General features: G+C 44.7%; 1 protein-coding gene across 1 annotated transcript in view; it reads right to left on the bottom strand.

Moving 5' to 3' along the window:
- The window catches only part of LOC129712812 (NT-3 growth factor receptor-like), a 1,009,855-nt gene that overhangs the window by 366,988 nt on the left and 617,517 nt on the right, over window positions 1–25,350 (bottom strand). Inside the window, exon 11 of the mRNA XM_055661549.1 lies at window positions 21,653–21,755. Coding sequence (XP_055517524.1) covers window positions 21,653–21,755 — 103 coding nt within the window. The remainder of the gene's footprint in view (window positions 1–21,652; window positions 21,756–25,350) is intronic.

The following is a 25,350-nucleotide window of genomic DNA, read 5'->3' as shown; positions in this document are numbered from 1 at the left end:
TAAAATGTGACCCCTTGTTCTGGACTTCCCCAACATCGGGAACAATCTTCCTGCATCTAGCCTGTTCAACCCCTTAAGAATTTTGTTTAAGAAGGAACTGCAGATGCTGGAAAATCGAAGGTAGACAAAAATACTGGAGAAACTCAGCAGGTGCAGCAGCATCTACGGAACAAAGGAAATAGGCAACGTTTCGGGCCGAAACCCTTCTTCAGACCTTAAGAATTTTGTAAGTTTTGTAAATTTTATAAGATCCCCCCTCAATCTTCTAAATTCTAGCGTGTACAAGCCGAGTCTATCCAGTCTTTCTTCATATGAAAGTCCTGACATCCCAGGAATCAGTCTGGTGAACCTTCTCTGTGCTCCCTCTATGGCAAGAATGACATGCACAAACAAATTGATCAAATAGAGCAAATTGGTCTACAGGTTTATGCTATGCACGCCATACACAAAAGGACGAAGAAGATCCACCCACACAATCCAATGACGGAACTGTCAATCCACGGAGATCCATCATTATATGCTCAGTCCCCGTATATATGTTTTAACTTCACACTTGTCCTTCAGTAACTCCATTGTTACTGCCCTCACGTTGCATTATGTCCTCAATGCACAAGACAAAATGTTAGAGGGCATCTTGACTCTCGATCAGTTACATTAATGCAACTGCATTATAAAAGCCCACAAAAAGCAACCAAAAAAACACAAGTTATGATAACACACTGAATGCAGTGCACACTGATATGGCAGGTCTATCTAGGTTGTCGCTTGTAATGTATAATTGGATAGAGAACATAGGCTCCGAGTGCTGACTAAACCTGGAGTTTCATTTGCAGTCCGTCACAATGGGTGAAGCAAGCTTCCACGAACAAAGTGATTTTTAATCACAAGAGAATCTAATCTTTTTGTGGTATTGAGTGAGGAATACATTTTGGCCAGGACACGGGGGATAACTGTTCTCATTTGAAAGTGTGTCATGGATTTTGATGTGGACCTGGGAGAGAAGAATCTGCATTTCCAGCTTCACTCAAAATAGAACTCACCAATTTCATGTTGGTCTCGGGGATTTGCAGCCTATAAACTCGGAGTGGGGATGTGAATCAATTAAGGGCCTGCTCCACTTACGACATTTTTTCGGTGACTCGCCCGCACCCGCCATAGTCGCAGCAGGGTGGCCGAAAATGTTCAACGTTGAAAATCCAGCGGTGACCAGAAAAAGGTACGACTCTTTGGGCGACTACTCATGACATGGTCGACACGTGACACCTGTATGGTCATGAGTAGTCGCCCAAAGAGTCGTACGTTTTAATGGTCGCCGCTGGATTTTCAACATGTTGAAATTTTCGGCAACCTGCTGCGACTATGATGGCCGCTGGCAAGTCGCGTAAAATGTTGCATAAGTGGGACAGGCCCTTTACCCTCTGGGTCAGACTGAAGGACGATAAAACTCAGCCATTGACAACATTATTTATATTCAAGCAAGCAATACATAAAGTAATTGTGCAACATAACAAATAAATGTATTTTCGGGTTAAGACTCTTCTTCAGGGGTCTGTAGAAGGGTCCCAACCCAAAACGTCAACACTCCATGTTCCCCAGGGATGCTGTCTGACCCACTGAGTTTCTCCAGCACTGTGTCTTGTAACATAAATCAGCATCTACAGTTTCTTGCTTCTACTTTCTTGTAGATACATTATCTTGGATGTTTCCTTACCTATTGGCCCAATATTCCTGATGGCAGGAGGCTATGAACAGTTTTGTAACAATGTAATTAATTTTGTAATTAATTTATTAACCAAGTATGTAAACATACAAGGAATTAGATTTGCCAACAGTCATACAAAAAAGCAACAAGATACATAACCACGTAAAAATCAAACATAGACTAAAGGGGCTGTCCCTCTGTGGCGACCTAATTGGCGAGTTTAGAAGAGTTTAGGAGAGTTTGAAAAAATGTCATGTTGAAGACCTCCTTTGACCTCCTTCGACTATGTTGAAGACCAGCTTCGACTAGCTACGACTAGCTACGACTAGCTTCGGGAAAATTGGACACCGAATAGTGGAGAGTGAAGACAATCTCCTTTGATCTCCTTCGATCTACCTTCGACTATGTTGAAGACTATCTACGACTATCTTCGACTACCCTCAATTACCTATGAATAACATGCCACCCTACTACAACATACTTCGACTAAACCTACCCCTTTCCACGGCGACCTTTTTTAATTGCGGGCATTTTTCAACATGTTGAAAAATAAGCTGTGACCTAGTTGAGGCCTCAAGCTGCGTGTGAGAATCCCCAGGGCACACAGCATAAGCGGAGACCCACAGACATCAGTTCAATGTCCGGGCCACACACACGCTCCGTCACCGTGATGTGACCAGAGTTGTACCGACCGCCACCACGCTCTCCGCAGTCCCTGTCCGCCCGAACAGTCAGAAAGCCGTCCACACTCGCACCAGACTCCGCGATGTCCTCATGGAACCGTGGCCAGTGCAGGCAGAACGTCAATCTTGTTTTTTCGACAACCTCACATTCCCCACTGTGGCAGAACGTATACCTCCTTTCTTCCTTTTAACACATCTATTTTGAACAAGCAGCTCCTGGGATTTGCAAACATGCACATTTGTGCTTGCATGAATGCATGCGTTTGTCATTCTCAACTCATCGGAGAAAGGTTCAAATAAAGAGGAGACACCAGGAACTGCAAATGTGGAACCTTGAGCAAAACACAAAGTGATTTGCAACTCAGCAGGTCAGGCAGCAATTTGGAGAATATGAATAGGAGACATTTTGGGTCGGGACTCTTCCTCAGAAATGTTGCCCATCCATTCCCTCCATTGGTGCTGTTTGACCTGTTGGGTTACTCCAGCATTTTGTATTTTGCTCAACATTCAAACAAAACCTGAATAGTTCAGATTTCATGTCCACATTCATCAAATGACCAGCAGATCTTTACTTGGTTTTTACACAGAGTCTCATGTTGTCGTTTTGGTGATTGACAAATATTGTATAACTGATAAACACCAACCACCGTTTGGTCAGTATTGGTTGGTGAGCATCCACAGGGGTGAAGTGTATCTGAACGATGTTTTGTTATATTCACAGGTCAGGTTCCACAAGATGTGTGACTGGAGCCAGTGACAACGTTGCTGCATGTACGGGCTTGCAGATGGATCACCTCACTACATTACAACTGACAAACATCAATCCGCTTGGAGTATTGATATGGGAGCTGGACAATTTTAAATGATGTTTGTTGAGGCTCCAACCAAAGATTCTCAGTAGAGCTACAAGGAAATATAGATGTTGGAATCTTCCAAGTATTGGAGTAACTCAGCGAGTCAGACAGGATCATGAATGGAATGGATAGGCAATGTTTCAGATCTGTACTCTTATAGAGTCATACAGCATGGAAACAGGCCCTTCAGCCAAACTTGCCCACACCGACCAACATATCCTATCTACACTAGTCCCACCTGCCTTTGTTTGGCCCAAATCCTTCTAAACCTATCCTATCCATGTACCTGTCTAACTGTTAAAGATTGCAATAGTCCCTGCCTCAACTACCTCCTCTGGCAGCTCATTCCATGCACCCACCACCCTTTGTGTGATAAAGTTAACTCTCAGATTCCTATTAAATATTTCCCCCTTCACCTTAAACCTATGTCCTCTGGTTCTAAATTCCCCTATTCTGGGCAAGATCATCCCAAGGAATAGTGTCCCAGCCTACTCAACCTCTCTCTATTGCTCAGACCTTCAAATCCTTGCAACATCCTGGTAAATCTTCTCTGTACCCTTTCCAATTTGACAACATCCAGTAACATGGTACCCAGAACTGAACACAATACTCTAAATTCAGTGGCACAAATGTCTCATACAACTGCAACATGACCTCCCAACTTCTATACTCTTCTTCAGACTCCAAAGTTTCTCAGTATTTTCACATCACCTCAAAGCTGTAAATCGCACATTGTACTTTGCTCTTCTGAAGTCCTTGGATTTTGGGATCAACTTTGCCTCAAGTCACAGGATTTGAATTGTAAAAGGACGTTTCTCCTAAGCTAACTACTGATGGGCACATTACAGCCTTATACACTCATCAGGGAGTCAAACAATTCCTGATCATCACATAGACAGATTTCTAACCATTCCCCTCTAGTGATTTCAGATTATGATTCTGTTCTCCTCCATTAATACAACGTGCAGAACAATTACTTGTCTCATTGTCATCTTTCCATTTGTATTATCAACTCCTTTAACGTTCACTTTCTCCTGAATGACCCCATAATTGATTATTCTTCTTATTCCCATTCCCTAAACCGATGTCTTTCTACGCTCCAAAGATGTACAAGTTTGTAGGTTAATTGGCTTGGTGCAAGTGTAAATTGTCCCTAGTGTGTGTTGGATAGCATTAATGTGCAGGGATCGCTGACTGGCGCGGACTCGGTGGGCCGAAGGGCCTGTTCCTCCAAAATAAAACAAACTAAACTAATCTATCTCCACAATGGCTGCATGACAGGGTGAATATTTTCACTGCTTCAGATTCACAACTGTATTTAATATGTGTACACGTTTTTTTGGGTGGGGATATTGGGCTTACGGATGGCAAATGATAAGTTCCCATCCACAACAGAGGCAATAATTAATAACAGCACAATGTCAACAGATGCATATTTCATGGGAGCAAGCTGATATTACTGTGTTTTGCAGACATATATTTAGTTTTAAAGTGTAGTTACAAATGCAAGAATATCATCTTCTTCAATAATTAAATACCAATAAAAACCACAAGGAAAGATTGCGTTTAATGGATCCGGAGCCAGTGCAGTCTCACTGTCTCAGTGGGAACTGCATAAAGCTATAAGAATTCTCAGCGATCAAATTAAGCACATTGTGAGCTTCAATTACATATATTAATTTAACATGCAAGGTAAACATTGTGCACAATTCTTCAGCAGCAATTCACAGAACATAATAGAAGAAGGAGGATAGACACAAAATGCTGGAGCAACTCTGCGGGACAGGCAGCATCTCTGGATAGAAGGAATGGGTGACGTTTTGGGTCGAGACCCTTCATCAGACTGAGGAGAAGGGTCTTGACCCGAAGATGCATGGTAAACATTGTGCACAATTCTTCAGCAGCAATTTTGTGCCTATCTTCGGTTTAAACCAGCATCTGCAGTTCCTTCCTGCACAGAAGAAGGAGGAATCGGCTGTATATACTTCCACCATTCAATATCACGGCCCACAATCACGGCCGATATAACTCTCCTTCCTAACCCCATTCTCCTGCTTTCTCCCCATAACCCCGGACACCCTGATCAGTCTCTCAGTATCACCCCTGAATAAACAAAGTTACACAGTTGGAGCAACCTACTACTCCAATACTGCAGAGGCTTTAATAGGAATCAGAGGGGTCACTTTCTCACTCAAAGGGCAATGGGTGCATGGGACGTGCTACCAGAGGAGGCAGTTGAGGGTGGGACTATCGCAATGTTTAAGAAGCAATTAGACAGATACATGGATAGGACAGGTTTAGAGGGACTAGTGTAGAGGCCAAACCCAGGCAAGTGGAACTAATGTAGATGGGACATATTGGTCGTTATGGGTAAGTTCGGCCGAAGGGCCTGTTTCCATGCTGTATGACTGTAAACTCTATAGGGTGTGATGTGAGAGAGTTTCATGTTGGATTGATTGATTGAAAGATACAGCATGGAAACAGACCCTGTGGCTCACCATGTCCACACCAACCACCCATCACCACTTCACATGAGTTCTATGTTATCCGAATGCACACCTTACACACTAAGCGTGATTCACAAAGGGTAATTAACCTAAAAACCTGCACATCTTTGCGATGTGGGAGGAAACCAGAGCACCCGGAGGAAACACACATGGTCACGGGGAGAACATGCAAACTCCACACAGACAACAGTAAAGTCAGGATCAAACCCGGGCTTCTGGCTCTGTAAGGCATTAGCTTTACCAACTGCACCAATGTGGATGTTGTTGGCCAGCCGGTGAAATTGAAGCCCTCAGCCCGACAAACACAACATGTCATTAACCATCTTTAGTTTAGTTTAGTTTAGAGATACAGCATAGAACCAGGCCCTTCGGCCCAACAAGTCACCGTCGACCAGCAAGCCCCCCCCGCACACTAACACTACCCTGCACACACTGGGGACAATTTACAATTATAAAAAACCTATTAACCTACAAACCAGTGTGTCTTTCGAGTGTGGGAGGAAACCAGAGATCCTGGAGAAAACCCTCACAGGGAGAACATACAAACTCCATACAGACAGCAATTGTAGTCAGGATCGAGCCCAGGTTTCTGATGCTGTAATGCAGCACTACCATGGTGATATCAAAATATAACTATCGATATAACTATCTACATCAGAGCAGATGTTCTTTTCTTAGAGGAGGCTCTCCCCAGGGTCTCCTCCAAATCCCGTAGTTCCACTCTCACTCCCCATCCCCCCACTCATAACAAGGGCAGAGTCCCCCTTGTCCTCACCTTCCACCCTACCAGCCGTCACATGCAACAGATAATCCTCCGACATTTTCGCCACCTCCAACAGGATCCCACCACTGGCCACATCTTCCCATCTCCTCCTCTTTCGGCTTTCCACAGAGACCGCTCCCTCCGTAACTCCCTGGTCACTTCGTCCCTTCCCACCCAAACCATCCCCTCCCCAGGTACTTTCCCTTGCAACCGCAGGAAATGCCACACTTGTCACTTTACCTCCCCCCTTGACTCCATCCAAGGACCCAAACAGTCTTTCCAGGTGTGGCAGAGGTTCACCTGCCCCTCCTCCAACCTCATGTATTGCATTCGCTGCTCTAGGTATCAGCTGATCTACATTGGTGAGACCAAGTGCAGGCTTGGCGATCGCTTCACCCAACACCTCCGCTCAGTTCGCAATAACCAACCTGATCTCCCGGTGGCTCAGCACTTCAACTCCCCATCCCATTCTGAATCCGACCTTTCTCTCCTGGGCCTCATCCATGGCCAGAGAATTGGAGGAGCAGCACCTCATATTTCGCTTGGGCAGTTTACACCCCAGTGGTATGAACATTGGCTTCGCCAATTTTAGGTAGTCCTTGGTTTCTCCCTCCTTCCCCTCCGCTTCCCACCACTCCCACAGTCTACTGTCTCCGCCTCTTCCTTTCTTCTTCCCACCTCCCCACACCCCCACATCCATCTGAAGAAGGGTCTCGACCCAAAACGTCACCTATTCCTTTGCTCCAGAAATGCTGCCTCACCCGCTGAGTTTCTCCACCATTTTTGTCTACCTTCTTTTCATTGGAACTTACTCTTCCACATCAAACCAATAGGAAGGAAAATGTGGATATAGAATATAGAGTAGCAACACAAATTGTAGGAACGTCATCTCATATTTCGCTGGGGCAGCTTACAGCCCAGTGGTATGAATATTGATTTATCTCACGTCAAGTAACCCCAGCATTCCCTCTCTCTCCATCCCTCCCCCACCCAAGTCACACCAGCATCTCAGTTTCACCCAACAAACAGCTAACAATGGCCTTTACCTTACATTCATTCTTCTTTATCTCTCCACATCATTGTCTATATCTCTTGTTTCCCCTATCCCTAGCCAGTCTGAAGAAGGGTCTTGAATGGAAACATCACCCATTCCTTCTCTCCAGAGATGCTGCCTGCCCTGCAGAGTTACTCCAGCTTTTTGTGTCTATCTTCAGTTTAAACCTGCATTTGGAGTTCCTTGCTACACATAGTATTATAGTACAACACAGGAACAGGCCCTTCAGCCCACGATGTCTGTGCTGAGTATGATGTCAAGACAAACTGCACGTCTGCCTGCGCCTGGTTCATTTTCCTCCATTCTGAAAGCCTCTTCAATATTACTTTACTTTATACTATGGACTTTAGAGAAACAGTGTGGAACCAGGCCCTTCAGTCCACAGAGTCCGTGCTCACAAACGATCATCGTGTACACTGACACCATCCTCCATAACAGGGACCATTTACCAAACCAATGAACTTACAAACCTGTACGTCTTTGTAATGTGGAAGGAAATTGGAGTACCCAGAGAAAACCCACGTAGTCACAGGGAGAACGTACAAACTCTGTACAGAAAACACCCAAAGCCAGGATCGAACCCGGGTCTCTGGCGCTGTAAGACAGTAACTCTACCACCGAACTACCGTACTGCCCTCACTGCCAACAGTATCCTTCACCTCCCCTGGCAGCGCATTCCAGGCACCCATAACTCTCTACATTAAAAAAATGATCCCATGCATCTTTAAGCTTTCTACCTCTCAACTTTTGTCCTCTCATAATAAACATCTCTACTCTGAGGAGAAATAAACTTTCCCTGTGTCCATGCTGTGTGACTATTGGATCAATTCAAAGAGATACAGTCTTACCACATAACCATATAACCATATAACCATATAACAATTACAGCACGGAAACAGGCCATCTCGGCCCTACAAGTCCGTGCCGAACAAATTTTTTTCCCCTTAGTCCCACCTGCCTGCACTCATACCATAACCCTCCATTCCCTTCTCATCCATATGCCTATCCAATTTATTTTTAAATGATACCAATGAACCTGCCTCCACCACTTCCACTGGGAGCTCATTCCACACCGCTACCACTCTCTGCGTAAAGAAGTTCCCCCTCATATTACCCCTAAACTTCTGTCCCTTAATTCTGAAGTCATGTCCTCTTGTTTGAATCTTCCCTATTCTCAAAGGGAAAAGCTTGTCCACATCAACTCTGTCTATCCCTCTCATCATTTTAAATACCTCTATCAGGTCCCCCCTTAACCTTCTGCGCTCCAGAGAATAAAGACCTAACTTATTCAACCTATCTCTGTAACTTAGTTGTTGAAACGCAGGCAACATTCTAGTAAATCTCCTCTGTACTCTCTCTATTTTGTTGACATCCCTCCTATAATTGGGCGACCAAAATTGTACACCATACTCCAGATTTGGTCTCACCAATGCCTTGTACAATTTTAACATTACATCCCAGCTTCTATACTCAATGCTCTGATTTATAAAGGCTAGCATACCAAAAGCTTTCTTTACCACCCTATCTATATGAGATTCCACCTTCAAGGAACTATGCACGGTTATACCCAGATCCCTCTGTTCACTGTATTCTTCAATTCCCTACCATTTACCATGTACGTCCTATTTTGATTTGTCCTGCCAAGGTGTAGCACCTCACATTTATCAGCATTAAACTCCATCTGCCATCTTTCAGCCCATTTTTCCAAATGGCCTAAATCACTCTGTAACATCTAGTCAAATAACAGCGGGGAGAGCGGGAGCCTGCGATAAGTACCTGGTAGATGGTCCACCTCAGTTACCATCTGAAATCAAATGGGGCTGGCTGAGATGGGGCATCTTGGTTGGCATGGATAAGTTGGGCCGAAGGGCCTGTTACTGTGTTGTATGACTCATATGATTAATTAACAGGTTCTTGAGCTGACCTGCACAGCCCTAACCCTACCTCAGCAATGAAGCGCGGCAGGTACACAAAAAAGCTGGAGAAACTCAGCAGGTGCAGCAGCATCTATGGAGCGAAGGAAATAGGCAACGTTTCGGGCCGAAACGTTGCCTATTTCCTTCGCTCCATAGATGCTGCTGCACCCGCTGAGTTTCTCCAGCTTTTTTGTGTACCTTCGATACTCCAGCATCTGCAGTTCCTTCTTAAACAATGAAGCGCGGCAGATCACTTTTAGACTACCACGGACTTGTTTACTGTAGTGCAGTGGTAGAGTTGCTGCCTTACAGTGGCTTACAGCAATAGAGACCCAGGTGCCGTCTGCATGGAGTTTGTATGTTCTCCCCATGACCTCGTGGGTTTTCTAACTAAACTAAAACAAAACTAAATTGTGTTTTTCACTGACGTCTTGTTTTTTTGCAGCTTTTTTCTCTCCACCGCCTGAAGAATTTATGTGTAATTTATCAATAATTTGTGTTTTGGTGTGTTGTGTGAGTCCTTGTGTCTGTGATGCTGCTACAAGCAAGATTTTCATTGTACCTGCACATCCCCAATCTTTGCACATCCCCAATCCTTTCCACTTGTCACTTTAATACCATGTTTCATGTATCTTGTGTTTTGACTGTTGGCAGATCAATTTCCCTCCTGGGATAACTAAAGTTCTATCGTAGGGTATGGTATGGTATCATAGCGTAGAACGGAGATGAGGTAACACATTTTCTCACAGAGAGTGGTGAGTCTGTGGAATTCTCTGCCTCACAGGGCGGTGGAGGCAGATTCTCTGGATGTTTTCAAGAGAGAGCTAGATAGGGCTCTTAAAAATAGCGTAGTCAGGGGATATGGGGAAAAGGCAGGAACGGGGTAGTGATTGGGGATGATCAGCCATGATCATATTGAATGGCGCTGCTGTCTCGAAGGGCCGAATGGCCTACTCCTGCACCCATTGTCTATTGTCTATTGTCTAGAATATCGCAGCATATGACATTGTATCGTATCATATTGTATCGCAATGGATCGTATCATTTCGTATTGCATCATATCGTATCATACATCGTATGGTATGGTATCGTATGGCAATAAACTCAATTTGACTTTGAGAGAAGATTTAAGAGGATGTTGTCATAGTTTGTAAATTCTTGTAACGAGCAGGAATGTGCAAGGCTGGGTAAGGTTGTTTTCTTTGAGTCAAAGAAGACTGAAGAGATATTTAAATGAGAAGCAGCAACGTTATGTGAAACCTGTACACAGAATTGATCCATTTCCTTTAGCAGAGAGCTTTGTAAGTACTGGACATAGATTTGTATGAATTGGCGAAAGAATTCGGAAGGAGCAGAGGGATTTGTGTTCTTTCAGCACATGCAGGAGATGCCGATTTACTCTGAAGATAGACAGAAAATGCTGGAGTAACTCAGCGGGACAAGCAGCGTCTCTGGAGAGAAGGAATAGGTGACGTTTCGGGTCGAGACCTTCTTCAGTCTGCGAGTCAGGGGAGAGGGAAACGAGAGATATGGACGGTGATGTCGAGAAATGTAGACAAATGAATGAAAGATATTAGAGAGCAGCAAACTAGAGGTATGAAAAGGTACAGAGGAAATCAGAGTCGGCTCCAATAAATCAGGACAGGTGGAGCCCACAATGGTCCATTGTTGGCTATGGAAGAGGTGATGATGAAGTGATACAAACAGTGAAACTACCGAGACAACTAGGGTGGGGGAGGGATGGAGAGGGCCTTGTAGTTAGTCATAGAGACGTATAGCCCATCACGTCCATTGCAGGGAATCTGAAGTGCAGTGTAACCTATGAAGAGTTAATGTGGTTTCCCAGAGAGAATGTTATATAGTGTGACAAACCTTTTGCTTGGGTGCAGCAGTCAATACAGAGCACTACACAACTAATTTCACTTTAATTAACTAGTTTGTAGATTGCCCTCATAAATTTTCTAAAGAGCAATCTAAATGCAACCCCCAACCCCCAGCGCAGCACAGCGCAGCGCAGGCTGTGAGACCCAGTTAATCTTTTTTTCTTTAATTAGCCCTGTTTACTGGAATGAAAATGAGAGATGAGACCTTCGGCTTATCAGAGGTGCACCAGAATATACCGAAGGAAGTGCGTGTGACGGGGGAGGTGAGACGGGACTGCAGTCGATGATGGCAGCTACGGCCCAAAGCATTCCCAGCAGCTCGTTTGCATTGACATTTCCAAATGGATGAGCTGATTACGCCTGGGCCCCCATTAACACCAGTGAAACCAGATGGGCAAGAACAAGTGCCATTGCAAGATGCACTTCTCAGTGAGAGGCAAGTTTTTAAACAGATGCCTTCTGAATGCACAACCTGATGGATAATGGTTGGCAAGCAAAACCCAGTTGTCTTTCCCCAAACGTGTTTTGTTTAGAGATACAACACGGAAACAGGCCCATGTCCCAGATAGATCAATGCAGCACCAACAAGCTAGAACACTATCCCACACACACACACACGAGGGACAATTTATAATTTAACCAAAGCCAATTAACGTACAAACCTGTACGTCTTTGGAGCGTGGGATGAAACCGAAGATCTCGGGAAAACCCACGCAGGTCACGGGGAGAACGTACAAACTTCAAATAGATAGCACCCGTAGTCAGGATCGAACCGGGCTCTCTGGCACTGTAAGGCAGCAACTCTACCGCTGTGTTACCATGTCACCCAGTGTGATGAGATTGAAAGTCTGCTGCTGTTATTGAGGGAGGCTGGACAGATGCAGAAACAGGACAAGAATAGAGGGCCTTTCTGGCAGATAAACACATAGACGTGATGTAACAATTGAACAATCTTCACCACTGGCAGCAACCTCCATACACATCACATTGGTGACACAGCTTTGCGGGAACATTATCCAACAGCACTTTGTAAAAGATGAAATACAGTATGTAGGAAGGAACTGCAGGTGCTGGTTTAAACTGCAGATAGTGAAAATGCTGCAGTAACTCAGCTGGGAAGATTCTCGACCTGAAATGTCACCTATTCCTTTTTTCCAGAGATGCTCCCTGCCCCGCCGAGTTACTCCAGCTTGTTGTGTCTATCTTCAGCACATTGTAAAACATGTCTCCTGGAATACCCCACAAACAAAGGAAGCTGTACAGGATTGACAGGGAATTTTGATTCTGATCATGGATTTGTTTAATTCTCTTAAACAAGAAACTGCATTGAAGTTTAGTTTAGAGATGCAGCATGGAAACAGGCCCTTCGGCCCACCAAGTCCAGCGATCACCCATTCACACTAATTCTATGTCACCCCACGTTCCCATCTACTTGTTACATAAGTGGAGGCTAATTAACCTACAGACCCAGACGCCTTTGGAATGTGGATGGAAACCAGAGTGAATAGGTCACAGGGAGAATGTACAAACTCCACACCAAAGATCCTATAGCGAGCAAGATAGATCACTCGACAAAAAAGACGTAGTACGGTCATGGGCAGATTCATGCATAATTTTCGGCCCCATTTCTGTAACTGATGGAAGCCGGTTACGGAAACATTCCCGTAAAAATAAAAGTTATTTGGGAAATATCTTCTCATTTTCAGAATTATAATTTATTAACACAAACTGTTCCCCCGCAATGTTGACTACACTGCGAGTCGGGTCGAATTACGGAAATGGATGAAAAAAAGGTCACGTTCTGCTCCGTTGCGTACTACACGTCAGCCCATTGCATTTAGGAGTTTGTCTATCTTGCTCCGCTATAGGATCTTTGCTCCACATAGTCAACACTCGAGGTCAGGATTGAATCCTGTTCTCTGGTGCTGTGAGGCAGCAGCCCCACCCGCTACGCCACTGAGCCGCCCCGTTTTAACAGTGGAATCCTTTTATAAAACAGTACAGACAGAGGTGGCCTGTGTCAGTGTGGGGGAACGATGAGCAGTCCAGCATCGAACCGTTAGTTTCGGAAACTTCAAGCAGCAGAGAAATCTGTTTAGTTCAGTTTAGAGATACATGTCCTTTGTCCCACCCGTGCTAACAGATCCCCGCACACTAACACTATCCTACACGCAGTAGGGACAATTAACAATTTTACCAAGCCATTTAACCTACTAACCTGTTTGCCTTTGGAGTGTGGGAAAAAACCGAAGATCTCGGAGAAAACCCACGCAGGCCACAAGGAGAACGTACAAACTCCGTACGGACAGCACCCAAAGTGAGGATCGGACCTTAGTCTCTGGCGCTGTAAGGCAGTAACTCTACCGCTGCACCACTGTACGAAAAATAATTCAACACACATGGTGCCCCCAGCAGCCACATACAGCTCCTGTTCCTACAACGGAGGACAGCTTCCAATGCTCACAAACCATATTTTGTGTTCAGTGATTAGAATGCCTTCCACACGGAGTGTTCATGTTTTGTAGTCAGATGTGCACTGAAATGAACTGGCAAATTTCACTATTCATTCCTGGCTTCCTGCTGACTGTTGTGAACATGTGCTGCTAGTTTATTGCAATAACCATGTCTTACATTGTTCAACATCTTGTTAAACTATCAAAGATTGTCACACAGAACAATGCTTTAAAACACAGTCCCTTTAGATCTCTGACAGCCAAAGTCAAACAGGCTTTGAGAGACATGTTTTCTGCTCCATGCAGCCCATTATTTATGTATGATGTGGACATATAGTGACAGACTTATTCACACTCAGAGTGTATTTGATGAAGGCTGCAGACAGGACAAGCTGAACAGGCCTGACATCCAGCATTGGCGGGTTTGATCTGAATGCTGTAGGAAATGGGTCGAATACAGCATCACTTGCATGCACATTTTAATACCGAAATATACCATCCACACCAACATCTTAACCATATAACCATATAACAATTACAGCACGGAAACAGGCCATCTCGGCCCTACAAGTCCGTGCTTAATTCAATAAGACCCCAGTCATTGACATCCTTTGCCAATCTGGAAAGAGCGTGGAGGAGATTTACAAGGATGTTGCCAAGACACGAGGACCTGAGCTCCAGGGGAGTGATTGGGAATGCTAGGACTTTATTTCTTGGAACATAGGAGGCTGAGGGGTGATCGCATATAAGTGGATACAATCTTGAGAGGAATAGATGAGGTGGCAGTAAGTATTAAGAACTTGAGGACATATCTTTAAGTAGAGAGGTGAAATATATTATAGGAACCTAAGGGGCAACATTTTCACACAGAGGCGGGTATATGGAAGGAGCTGCCGCAGGAGGTAGCTGAACCAGGTACTTTAACAACATTTAAAAGACATTTGGACATGTACATGGATAGGGAAGATTTAGTGAGATGTTGGAGAAACTTAGGCAAATGGGACATCCTAATGGGGCACCTTGGTTAGTGTGAACAAGTTGGGCCAAAGACCCTGTGTCTATGCAGTTTCACACTATCTGTAGTGAGCACAAGCACCTATAGCACCACTGCCCATTAGTGCCACCATCAGCATACATCAAGAGACTGAATTAGCAAAAGGAACCGAAGAAACAAAGAACTGCAGTTTGTTGGTTTCATACCAAAGATAGACACAAAGTGCTGGAGTAACCCAATGGGTCAGGCAGCATCTCTGGAGGAAAAGATGATACGTTTCCGATGGGGACCCTTCTTCAGACTGAAATGTACCCGTACTTACTCTCCAGAGATACTGCCTGACTCACTGAGTTACCGCAGCACTTTGTGCCTAACTTTGCAACAGTAATGGGCCTGTCCCACTTAGGCGATTTTTTCGGCGATTGCCAGCGACGGTCATTGTCGTAGCAGGTTGCGGAAAAACCGGCGAGTGGACCCCCGACGACAATGTCTACAACAACCGACCACCTAGTCGACGTCAAGTTACCGACAACCGGCGACCCATTACGACGTCCACCTACGACCATACCTATGACAGCCTACGTCCACCCGTGACAAACTACGACAAGGTTCGACCCTGTTGGCGACAACTGAAGACAACTTAAGACAATTGACGGAGGTAGTCGCTAATGGAATTCACCAAAGTCAGCACCGGTGACAATCTACAACAGCACGTACGTCAGGAGAAGACAAGCCAACTTCCCTCGTTCACAACTAGAAGCCGGACTCATCTGATTCCACGGCCAACAACCCACATCAGCGTTTACATTCTCAATGTAGGCTAGGCGGTTCAAGAAGTAAACAGTTCATTCCTTTTTCAATGTCCCGCACAGGAACAATCAGGTCTATCTTGTACAATGGGATCACATCGAGAAACTAAATGTGATGGGAGATTCACTGCCATGCTAGTTAGGTTGTGGAGCCCTAGACACATGGTGCAAATCAGCAGGGAAGCAGGCCCTTCGATCCAACTAATCAATGCTGAGCAAGATGCCCCATCTAAGGTTCTGCCCACGAAGAAACCAATCAGATTTAAAAGGAACAGAATTTTAGACATGTTGAATTCATTCAGTCTACATTATGGCTTGGAACACAAGAAGAGAGACTGCAGTTCAAAACTGTGCAAGTGTAAGGTGGGCAGTCTCCACTTTGCAGGGGCCCAAATCCCACCAAGGTATTTAGTTTAGTTTGATCTATTGTCTCGTGGTACCGAGGTACAGTGAAAATAGACAATAGACAATAGGTGCAGGAGTAGGCCATTTGGCCCTTTCGAGCCAGCAGCGCCATTCAATATGATCATGCCTGATCATCCCCAATCAGTACCCTGTTCCTGCCTTCCCCCAATATCCCCTGACTCCAGTATTTTTAAGAGCCCTATCTAGCTCTCTCTTGAAAGCATCCAGAGAAACCCCCCCCCCCCCCCCCCCCCCGCCACCCAACCACACCAAGAATGTCCAAACATGAACCTTAATAACCTCAAGACTAGTTCTGCAAAACTGAGTACCATTTCCTCCATGTTTCCTTCCATTGTTTGATTCCCAAGGTGTCTATTCCCAAGAATCAACTCCGATCCCATTTGACCATTTTCATCCATCTTATCATCATATGGATGGATTCACCGGAAGCAGTGTCTTGGTCCAAAATGCCACCCATTCCTTTTCTCTAGAGATGCTGCCTGACCTGCTGAGTTACTCCAGTTGAGTTTCCCCACCTGTATATCGTGTTGTCACCCAGCCCACAGGCAACATGGACAGTCGTGGGATAAGCCTTTCCTTGACCATCGCTACTTTTGCACAGCTTTCATTCATTTGTCCCATCTATCTATCTATATATATAAAAAATTCAAATCAGTCCGCCTGCAGTACGGATCCCTTCCTGCCTTTCGATTCGTTGACGGCTGCTCCTTCCTCAGCTTCCAACAGACTTCGAAACAATGTTGCAAGACAGGAACACTGAACTTTTCACTGCTGCAGCAGGCAGGGATTTTTTTTAAAGAGGCAGGGCAGTGCTGGAATCTTACTTTTGAGAATGGCTTCAGTTCCATTGGAGGAGACGGGTGCATGGTGGAATATTGGGTTGGGGGAATCACACCAATTGGTCTGCACTTGGTCTAGTATATTACTAAATCTCTGTTCTTGACCGATTTTGGCCTTCTGTGCTGCGATTTCCGAGAGAACGCCGCCACCTACGGCCGTCATTTTTGGCCACCTTGCTCAGAACTTCCCTCCGCTGCACGTGTGCTGAGGATTTTTCCCGTCGATTAAAAATGACAGAGATATTAATGGTTTTACAAAATTCCCCAATCTCTCTGCTGCCCCCGCTGGTGGCAGGGTGGAGGGACTATAAAACCAGGAAGTGGTGTGCCTCAATTAATCTCTGCAAGATGGAGCTCTCTCAATTAGTCTCTGTCACTGAGCTCTGAATGACACTGAACAAATGTCTACAGCACAGTGAGTACCCTTAATTTGGTTTGAAAATGAAAATAAGGTTAGAGATAAAAAAGCACTGCCTGCAAATGGTTGTTTGGGTTTGGGTTGAAGTAAAAAGGCACTCTCTCTTTCTCTCTCTCCCCACCTCTCTCTCCCTATCTTTGACGAGCTCTGTATCCTTTTTTATCACACCTCCCCATTCCTCTCTCTCTCTCCCCCCCTCTTCTCTCTCCTCTCCCCCTCTCTACTCTCCTCCCCCTCTCCTCCCCCCCCTCACCCCCCCTCTCAGCACCCCCTCTCTCTCCCCCCTCTCACCCCCTCTCTCTCTCCTCCCCTCCTCCCTCACCTTTCCCCCTCAGCCACCCTCCCCCTTCTCCTCCTCTCCCGCCCTTATCCCTCCCGCCTCCCTCTCTCTGTGTCTCTGTCTCTCTCTCTGTCTCTGCCCCTTCTCTCTCTGCCCTCACTCTCTACCCCCCCATCTATATGTGACTGCTAGTTGGGGGCTATGCATCAGTAGATAGGGTGGTTATGGGGTAAAAGGAGCAAATTAATAATATTAATATAATATCAAGGGGGGTAATTAGCGTGAGTGTGGGGGGGGGGGATAGTTAGTGTGTGATGCTGCACGCCGCCTCCCCCTCCCCCCCCCACAACCACACGTTGGGGGAACAGACCCAACGGGTCTACACTTGGTCTAGTATATCTCTATATCACCATCTATATCTCTCATTTCCCTTTCCCCTGACTCTCAGTCTGAAGAAGGGTCGCGACCCAAAACTTTACCTATTCCTTTCCTCCAGATATGCTGCCTGACCTAGTGAGCTACTCCAGCTTTTTGTGTCTGTCTTCAGTTTAAACCAGCATCCGCAGGTCCTTCCGACCCATCACATTAAATGCTTTATGGGATGGAAGCTCAATGCTCTTTAACTGTGTGATGAGTTTGTCCTCTCAGACTTTGTCTGCCACACACAATTCCAGGTTTAGGATCGCATATAAATAGAATCATCATTCCTATCGCTTTTCAGTCATTAAACAGAAGCAGAATTATCCTCGGCATGCGGAGGGCGGGCTGACCTGTGTCACTGTGACAGAGCCGTCAATTCTTCATGCTGTCGCATTGATGCCAAAAGATCACGGAGGAGGCAAAGGAGCCATTACAGGGAGCGCAAAACGGACTTAGACTCAATGGTGGCAATTAAATCTAAATACCAGTCTCCAAACGTTGTCAATTAGCATGACCCCTTGCATCAACCACTTGAGCCACCCTTATATTTTACACAGTCAAGTGTGAGCACTGTTTAAATGTCAAAAGCAACATTTGGAGCAGCATAAGAATTTAAATCTAGCATAATAGCTGTGTGTCACCTCGGGTCAGAGACTCCAGATGCAAGGAGGTCGAGATTATGGCAGACATCAGCTCACCCTCAACACTGAAGTAGGTTTCATTAATGAATCTCTGCCCTCACAATCATGTCGCCTGACCCGCTGAATTACTCCAGCATTTTGTCTGTCTTCTGTTTAAACTAACATCTGCAGTTCCTTCCAACACATAGATTAATTGGTTATAGGTTTATTGTTATCTTGGCAAACAGTGACAAATTGTGTTTTGGTAAATCAGACCAAATGTGCGTACATCAGGTGGTGCAAATGAGGAAAAAGTGTGCAGAATATAGTATTATATCTACGGAGGAACACTCTGTTGGCCCACTGAGTTCACGCTGTCCATTGATCACCTGTTCACACACGTTCTATGTTATCGCACTAACACATCCATTCCCTACACACTAGGGGGAATTTACAGAGGCCAATTAACCTACAAACCTGGTACATCTTTGGAGTGCTGGAGGAAGCCGGAGCACCCGGAAAAAAACTCCGTACAGCCTGCATCCGTAGTGAGGATCAGACCCGGGTCTCTAGCGCTGTAAGGCAGCAACTCTGATGCAGTGCCACTGTGGAGTTCTTTGTGAAGTTTCTCCATGTGACCATATGGGTTTTCTCCAGGTGCTCTGATTTCCTCCCACATTAAAAAAATCATTTATTTTATACCCTTTCATCAAAACGTTTGAATGCCACAACTCCAAGAGCTGTCATTAATTCCAATCTTGTCCAAAGCAAATGTAATGATCTACAGGAGAATGGACAGTAAATTGTAGTGGTGGGTGATGGTTTTTTGTGAAGCAACCTTCTGATTCTGACCGAAATGAAAGCTTGTTATTGCAACTTTCATTTAAAAAGCAAAACTCGGCCTAATTAAGAGGCGCTCTGGCCTGTTAGCTCTGGAGTTTGCTATCTTCCAACGTATCAAATGTGATTATAGATAACGAGGTGATCACAATTATCAATTGATCTTCCATGTTGGTGCTTCAGGCAACACAACTACAGTGTGTGAGGAGATGAGAGAGTTTTACTCTCCGCACAAGCTGGCAGCTCACTGTTAGAAAGTCGTGTGGTACAGAGATGGGGTGTGAAGGGAATCTTGGGGAAGGATGGTGGTGGAGGAGAGGTGAGCAGGCTGAGAGATCAGGAGGACAGTGAGTGGGGACATTCTTCACACTAGTACAAGGACATGTCGGCACAGTTACACAGCAGTAGAGTTGCTACCTTACAGCATCGGTGACTCTGTAGGTGATGTTTCGAGTCGAGACCCTTCTTCAAACTGATCCACACACTGGTGACTGAGGATGGATAGTGTGAGCATTCATTGCTGCATGATGTCCATGACTGACCTTTCAACTACACCGATGCTCACTCTGCCATTACAAGTGGAATGATTTAAAAAAAATTATTTAAACAGTTCAAACAGGGAAGAAAATTAATTGAACCTGACTTCCGGCACAGTACAAACCTGAATGGAAGCGTGGCTAAAAATAATCATGTTCTTGCATTGTGGAAGTTAACGTGCAAAGTTACTGATCAAACCAGCTCCTCACCATTGGTCCAGTTTAGAAACATAGAAACATAGAAAATACGTGCTGGAGGAGCCCATTCGGCCCTTCGAGCCAGTACCGCCATTCATTGTGATCATGGCTGATCGTCCCCAATCAATAACCCGTGCCTGCCTTCTCCCCCTATCCCTTGATTCCACTAGACCCTAGAGCTCTATCAAACTCTCTCTTAAATCTATCCAGTGATTCCCTCTGTGGCAGGGAATTCCACAAATTCACAACTATCTGGGTGAAAAGTTTTTTCTCACCTCAGTCTTAAATGGCCTTCCCTTTATTCTAAGACTGGTCCCTGATTCTGGACTCGCCCAACATTGGGAACATTTTTCCTGCATCAAGCTTGTCCCGTCCTTTTATAATTTTATATGTTTCGAAAAGATTTCCCCTCATCCTTCTAAACTCCAGTGAATACAAGCCTAGCCTTTTCAATCTTTCCTCATATGACAGTCTCGCCATCCCAGGGATCAATCTCGTGAACCTACGCTGCACTGCCTCAATCACAAGGATGTCCTTCCTCAAATTAGGAGACCAAAATTGTACACAAAACTCCAGACGTGGTCTCACCAGGGCCCTATACAACTGCAGAAGAACCTCTTTACTCCTATACTGAAATCCTCTTGTTATGAAGGCCATCATTCCATTAGTTTTCTTCACTGCCTGCTGTACCTGTAAGTCAACTTTCAGTGACTGGTGTACAAGGAAGCCCAGGTCTCGCTGCACCTCCCCCTTATCGAACCTAACCCCATTGAGATAATAATCTGCCCCCTTGTTTTTGCCGCCAAAGTGGATAACTTCACATTTATCTATATTATACTGCATCTGCCACACATCTGCCCACTCACTCAACCTGTCCAGGTCACCCTGCAACCTCCTAACATCCTCTTCACAGTCAACACTGCCACCCAGCTTTGCAATAGAAGTTATGTTGAAGAGTTCAACTCAGCAATATTGAGATTGCTGCTGCCATCCCCCTTCTCACCACCCTTGACGAAAGATGTGCAGGATGGATAAAAAGCACAAGTGGTCTGTTCCACATACATACCGCCTGATAGAAAGAGATGATACCGATCACCACTCTTATGGTGAAGAATTTCAAGGTAGCAAACTACACCCCAATCATGAAGGAATGATCATGTTCTCTGAAGATGAGATGCCATTCTCCTTTAGTTTTGATACATTGACACATTGAACCAAGTAAAGCGGCAATAGCAATCTCCATTGTTTCATCAGTACTACCTGTTGATCTGAAACACTTCAGTTGATCATGTTTCAGCATGAGGCTGCAGATTCCAAGCAAGGAAATAATCCCTTAAATCGCAACAATGGACAATGGTGTCTTCATCAAGTTCCAAACCCCCAGCACATTGCCCTGCACAGCAACGTTGCAACAACCCATAACTGGACACTGAAGCCTCCCCATTGTCATCACTCACCCTTCATTCCATACTTGGATCTGCGTCCATATTTGTTGAACATGATGAAGAGGATGAGCAGGAGGAAGCAGCCAAAGACAGCCAGTCCAACGGCGATGGAGACCTGTGGGGGGAGCAATATAGAGAGCATCAGAGACCTGTGCTTCAGGACTTCAAAGCACCCGGGCCACATCATCATTAGGCAATCTGAAAAGTGCCTTTGATGAGAAGCTTTTTCCTTACCTCCTTTGAAGTATCAAGCATCAAATATTCATGGAGCAACATCTGATTAAAGTGACATTCCAATTAATCAGTAGCGAGTTTGCTGCTACATTGGGCTAGACTGAGCTCGTGTGGGCCACAGTTCCCTAAGATGCACGACCCACTGCCTCTGGGATTCAGCCTTTGACGTCAGAAACTGGAGACCTGCTGGAATAGCGATGTTGAGCCTTCTGTCCTCCAACTGTAAGCCCAATGCCCGCTTCAAGTTATACTGATGCGAGAGACCAGGCTCCTTCACAACTATCACAATTCCCCAACCTTAACCCGAATCAAGGATTAGTCGCACTCTGTCCACTCCCTCTTCTCCCCTCTCCCATCCCGCAAAAGGTATAGAATTGTGAAAACGCACACCTCCAGATTCAGGGACAGTTGCTACCCAGCTGATATCAGGCAACTGAACCATCCTACCAACAACGAGAGAGTGGTCCTGAGCTACAATCTACCTCATTAGAGATCCTCGGACAATCTTTGATTAACTGGGCTTTATGTTGCATTAAACCTTATTCATGTTATTTCCTTTATCCTGTATCTGTACACTGTGGATGGGTCGATTGTCATCATGTATTGTCTTTCCGCTCATTGGTTAGCACGCAACAAAAGCTTTTCACTGTAACTTGGTACGCGTGATGATCAACTAAACTCAAACTCAATTCAACCATGTCTCTTAATATCAGAAATGTCTAAAAATTAGGAAGGAAGATGTTGGTAGCACTGAGTTCATGTTTTACTCCTGAGATCTGGCCCTACTTGTAATGGCCCTGCCTTTTGGAGAACCGTTTGCATTGGGTGCCCCAGAGGTGCGGTAATTTGTGCTGCCCCTTCTTCCTGCAGCAAACAAGGTTGAATCTGACTTTGCAAGATGTTGGTGTGGAGTTTGCATGCTTACCCCAGGACCGCATGGTTTCCCATGTGCTCCACACATGGAGTTGTGTTGGTGGGTTAATGGGCCGAGAGGAATTACCCTTAGGATAGTGGGCTGCAGGAAGTCTGGCAGGAGCTGATGGGCATGCCCCAGAGACTAGGTTACAGGAAATAAGAGGGTGAATGGATGGTCACTCTGTAGGGAGTTAACACAGGGCTGACGGGCAGAATGGCAACCTTTTGAGTTGCAATATATTGTGTTACAACAGTAGGTTAGGGCAGCACAGTGGTGCAGCGGTAGAGATGCTGCCTTACAGAGATCTGGCTCCAGAGACCCAGGTTCGATCCTGACCACATGTGCTATCTGTATGGGAGTTTGTACGTTTTTTTTTAATTAATTTTTTTTTTAAATTTATAGATAGAAAAAAAGAAAGAAAGAAAGAAATTAGAAAAATAGGATAAACTATCAATAATATAACTTGGGAGATAGGTCCGTAGGTCAGAGAACATAACTAATCATCTAGTTCTGGGTTCAGGCTTCAGTCCGGCCTCCGTGCCGGTCCGATCTACCCCTACAAGTAATCTATAAATGGAGACCATATTCTAATGAATAATTCTGGTTTGTCAATTAAGACGTATCTAATTTGTTCCAATGTAAGGTCTCCGACATCTCCATAATCCACATCTTGATTGTGGGGGTTGTTGGGTTTTTCCAAAATTTTAATATCAATTGTTTCCCAATTATTATAGTGTAATCAAGGACATTTCTTTAGTTTATTGTGAGTTTTAGGTAATGTTCTGATACGCCCAATATTATTAATTTAATGTCAGGATCCATTTGGATATTGATGACTACAGAGATTATTTAAAAAATATCCATCCAGTAATTTTTAATTTTAATAGAGTTTACAAAGGTAGGGGTTAAGTTAGCCGTTTGGCATTGACATTTATCAAAGATAGGAGAGATATTAGGAAAAATTCTATTTAATTTTGTTTTAGAATAATGCAGTCTATGTAGTACTTTAAATTATATTAAAGAATGTCTGGTATTTAATGAACATTGGTGTATATGTTGTAGGCTTTTGTCCCAAATATCTTTCGTTATAGGTTGAGCTAATTCCTTTTCCCATGCTAGTCTGTATAATTCCGTCGGCGGGTTCTCACTCGCTAATAATATATTATAAATGTAAGATATTAATTTGACTGTGTTGGGTTGTTTATTCAAACATTCATCTAGAATCTCTGCTTCTCTGGTTCTGTGTTCTCGTGTATGTGTTTTAACATCATCTTTAAGTTGTAAATATCTAAAAAAATTATTTGCATGTAATCCGTAATTCTGTTGTAACTCCTGAAACGAGAGCAAAATACCATTTCTATAATGATGTCCCATATTTTTAATTCCATGATTTTTCTATTGTGCAAACCCTTTATCCAACACAGAGGGTTTAAATGAGGGATTCTTTGCAATGGGGAGAGAAAATGATAAATTATCCAAATTGCTTTTTTAATTGCTTCCAAATTCGAATACCACTATATATTATAGGGTTCTCACTATAGATTATTGTATTCAATATTGTGGGAGCTAAAGACAGTCTTCCTTTTCCATCTTTAACCATGGGAGTTTGTACGTTCTCCCTGTGAACTGCATGGGTCTTCTCCCAGATCTTCTGTTTCTTCCCACTCTCCAAAGACGTAGGCTAATTGGCTTCTGTAAATTGTAAATTGTCCCTAGTGAGTGTGGGATAGTGTTAGTGTGCGGGGATCGCTGGTCGGTGCGGACTCGGTGGGCAGAAGGGCCTGTTTCTGTGCTCTATCTCTAAACTAATAAGTTTAGTTAGATTAGGTGAGAGCAGCTGTGAAACTGGAGAGGAAGCTGAGTGTATCTGTTGGGCTGATCTGATCAAGCATGACCAGGTCAAATAGCCCCACAATGTGCCAGTATGTTGGAGCACAGGAGGATGTGAGGTGATGGTGTAAATGTGGATAAGATCATGAGGTGTATTGGGGGGGGGTGGGGGGGGGGGGGAAGATGTGGAATAAGCTGGTACAGAAAGTAATTAAGGCAGGTACTATAACAACAAGTAAAAGACACTTTGTCAGCTACATGGATGAGAAAGGCTTAGATGGATATGGGACCAGTGTAGATGGGGTATCTTAGTCGGCATGGGCAGGTTGGCTCGAAGGCCCAGTTTCCGTGCTGTGTGACTCTGTGGCTCGATGTACCCCTCCTGCTTGGTAAATGTTCACCGTGTGTACCTCGGGGTGGTAGATACATCTGCCGTGCCTGCCATGGTAAGTACACACTCTCTGTACATATCAGACGATCATGCATGGTCTCCACACAATGAGGCAAGATAGGTAGCCCAGCAGAATGAATGTGCATCATCTATAGTCCACAAAGCGCAATCCTCTTTCCTGCCCTAATATGTGTGCATGCATCTTGCAAAAGCGGTTTGTCTGCGAGAGACACTCTGCCCTACGGTGGTGCCCATGTACTGAGATGTGTGAGGTCTATGTTGTGCTCACTGTGCCAGTGTCCATCCAGAAGTTAAACAAAGGTGGACATTCAATACTAC

The sequence above is a fragment of the Leucoraja erinacea genome, chromosome 33 (assembly GCF_028641065.1).
Source record: "Leucoraja erinacea ecotype New England chromosome 33, Leri_hhj_1, whole genome shotgun sequence".
Classification (NCBI taxonomy): domain Eukaryota; kingdom Metazoa; phylum Chordata; class Chondrichthyes; order Rajiformes; family Rajidae; genus Leucoraja; species Leucoraja erinaceus.
This window is presented reverse-complemented; position numbering and strand designations above follow the sequence as displayed.